Source organism: Lactuca saligna, chromosome 1, assembly GCF_052625555.1.
Source record: "Lactuca saligna cultivar CGN05327 chromosome 1, ASM5262555v1, whole genome shotgun sequence".
Taxonomy (NCBI): domain Eukaryota; kingdom Viridiplantae; phylum Streptophyta; class Magnoliopsida; order Asterales; family Asteraceae; genus Lactuca; species Lactuca saligna.
In genome coordinates, this window is record NC_136417.1 from 60,302,723 (window position 1) to 60,304,970 (window position 2,248).

Here is a 2,248-nt window from a genome sequence, read left to right on the forward strand (position 1 = left end):
ATTGGTGCATGGTAAATTTGTCAATATTTTTAACTAGTTATAATTATATGTTAGTAAAATTTGTAGTATAAATACTCCATGGTAAATTTGTCAATATTTTTAACTAGTTACAATTATATATTAGTAAAATTTGTAGTATAAATACCCCTCCATGGTAAAGAATGAAACACACCAAAAAGTTATAAGAGATATAACTTTCATATTCTCTCTAAATATTATTTTTTCTCAATTAAATTTATTATCACAGTTTAGTAGTTTGTTTTGGTTTAAAGTTACATTAATTACGCTTAATTCATAACACGTTATCAGAAAGCTCTAATCAAGGTTACTAAACAAGTGGAAAATCACATCTATCTTAATCAAGGTATGCTACTAACTTTTATTTGTGCAAACTAACATTTAAATTATATTTATTTATACATGTCAATGTTTATTTATATTTTAGATACTCTTCATAATTTTATTTAAACATTTATTAATATTTATTTATGTTTCTAATTAGTAAAGTTATGTATTAGTTATAAGTCTTATTACATGATTTATAAAATACATATACATATATATACACAACGAGAATATATATGCAACGGTTATAAACAACAAAAACAATGGCTATATATTTTTTTTTTACCATAAATAAACATCTTTACCCTGCTTATTTTACCCACAACAAATTTTTCTCTCTTGTATTAAATAAATCAATTTCAAGAAATCAAGCTTCAAGATGATTCATCCGTTTGTTATAATCATGACTATAATAGTCATATTACTTTTCATCCCAATTCTTAACATCGAAGATAATATGGAATTTCAACTACTTTTAGGCTTGTATGCAATGTTAGCTTTACCGATTCTTTTTTGTGTACTATTTCTTTTATTTTGTCTAAAATTTATAGTTACAATATGTCCAACATTGCAAAGCTCGAGTTTACAACACATGAAGTTAGTGGGAAAAACTATGTGCCATGGATGATAGATGTAAAAATGCATCTTGAGTCAATGGGAATCTCAAATGCTATAAATGAATTTAATAATTGCTTGGCACAAGACAAAGCAAAAGCACAAGTTTTTCTTCGTAAGCATATTGATGAAATGTTAAGATTTGAATATCTTGATGTTATTGATCCAAGTATTCTCGGGAATCTTTTGAAAGAAAGATTTGATCATCAAAAGGAAGTTATACTTCCAAATGCTAGAGATGAATGGAGAACACTGAGGTTTCAAGACTTCAAGAAAGTAAATGAATACAACTGAGCTTTGTTCAGAATATGTTCACAACTCAAATATTTTGGATAACAAGTTACTGATGAAGATATGTTGGAGAAAACTTACTCCACATTTCATGCAACAAACATTACCTTGATGCAACAATATCGGATGCAAAAGTTCACAAGATATTCTGAACTAAATGCATGTCTGCTTGTTGCAGAGCAAAACAATGAACTCTTGATGAAAAACCATGAATCTCGTCCAACAGGATCAATAGTACTTCCTGAAGCAAATGATACAAATATTGATGGTCATCGAAACAATACACGTGGACGAGGACATGGTCGTGGTCAAGGACGAGGCCGTGGCTATTTTAATCGAAACCAAAGCCATAATCAGAACCATAATTCTAGTCGTGGACAAGGTAATAATCGTGGTCGTGGACAAAAAATGAATAATTACCAACATTCACAAAGAAACAATGTCCACACACAAGATAAGGCCAAAGTGGCAAGGCATGACACTGGGACATCACAAAAATCTGATGATTCATGTTATAGATGTGGTAGCACAGGCCATTGGTCAAGGACCTGTCGCACACCTGCACATCTTTGTCAACTTTATCAAGAGTCCATTAAAGGAAAAGGAAAAGAAGCAAACCTCATTGATAATGTTAAATTCACTCCGCTAAATGTTGTCGATTTCTGCAATGACATGGAAGACATAAACTAAAAAAAAATCTATTATTGTTCTAGTAAGACTGTTTTTCCTTCATTTGTAAAACTGTTTTTCCTTCATTTGTTTTTCATGTAATGCCTTTCCTTCAATAAATGAACTTTCTTTTAATAATAATTATGATTATGTTTATTCACTTATTATTCCTTTCATATGTGAAGTTTAATATGAGTCCAACTGGAGTGCAACACCAAGAAAATATTGGAGATCTTTGTATAGCAGATAATGGTAGTACACATACTATTCTGAAGTCAAAGAAATATTTTTCAAAATTAGTACCAACAAAAACAATTATACATACAAT

At 29.6% G+C, this 2,248-nt stretch overlaps 1 protein-coding gene across 1 annotated transcript; it reads left to right on the top strand.

Moving 5' to 3' along the window:
* Positions 1–1,314: 1,314 nt before the first annotated feature.
* Positions 1,315–1,941, top strand: LOC145007016 (uncharacterized). The gene has a single exon (XM_078966023.1). It carries the CDS (start codon positions 1,315–1,317, stop codon positions 1,939–1,941), a length of 627 nt encoding a protein of 208 aa, XP_078822149.1.
* The last annotated feature ends 307 nt before the right edge of the window (positions 1,942–2,248 follow it).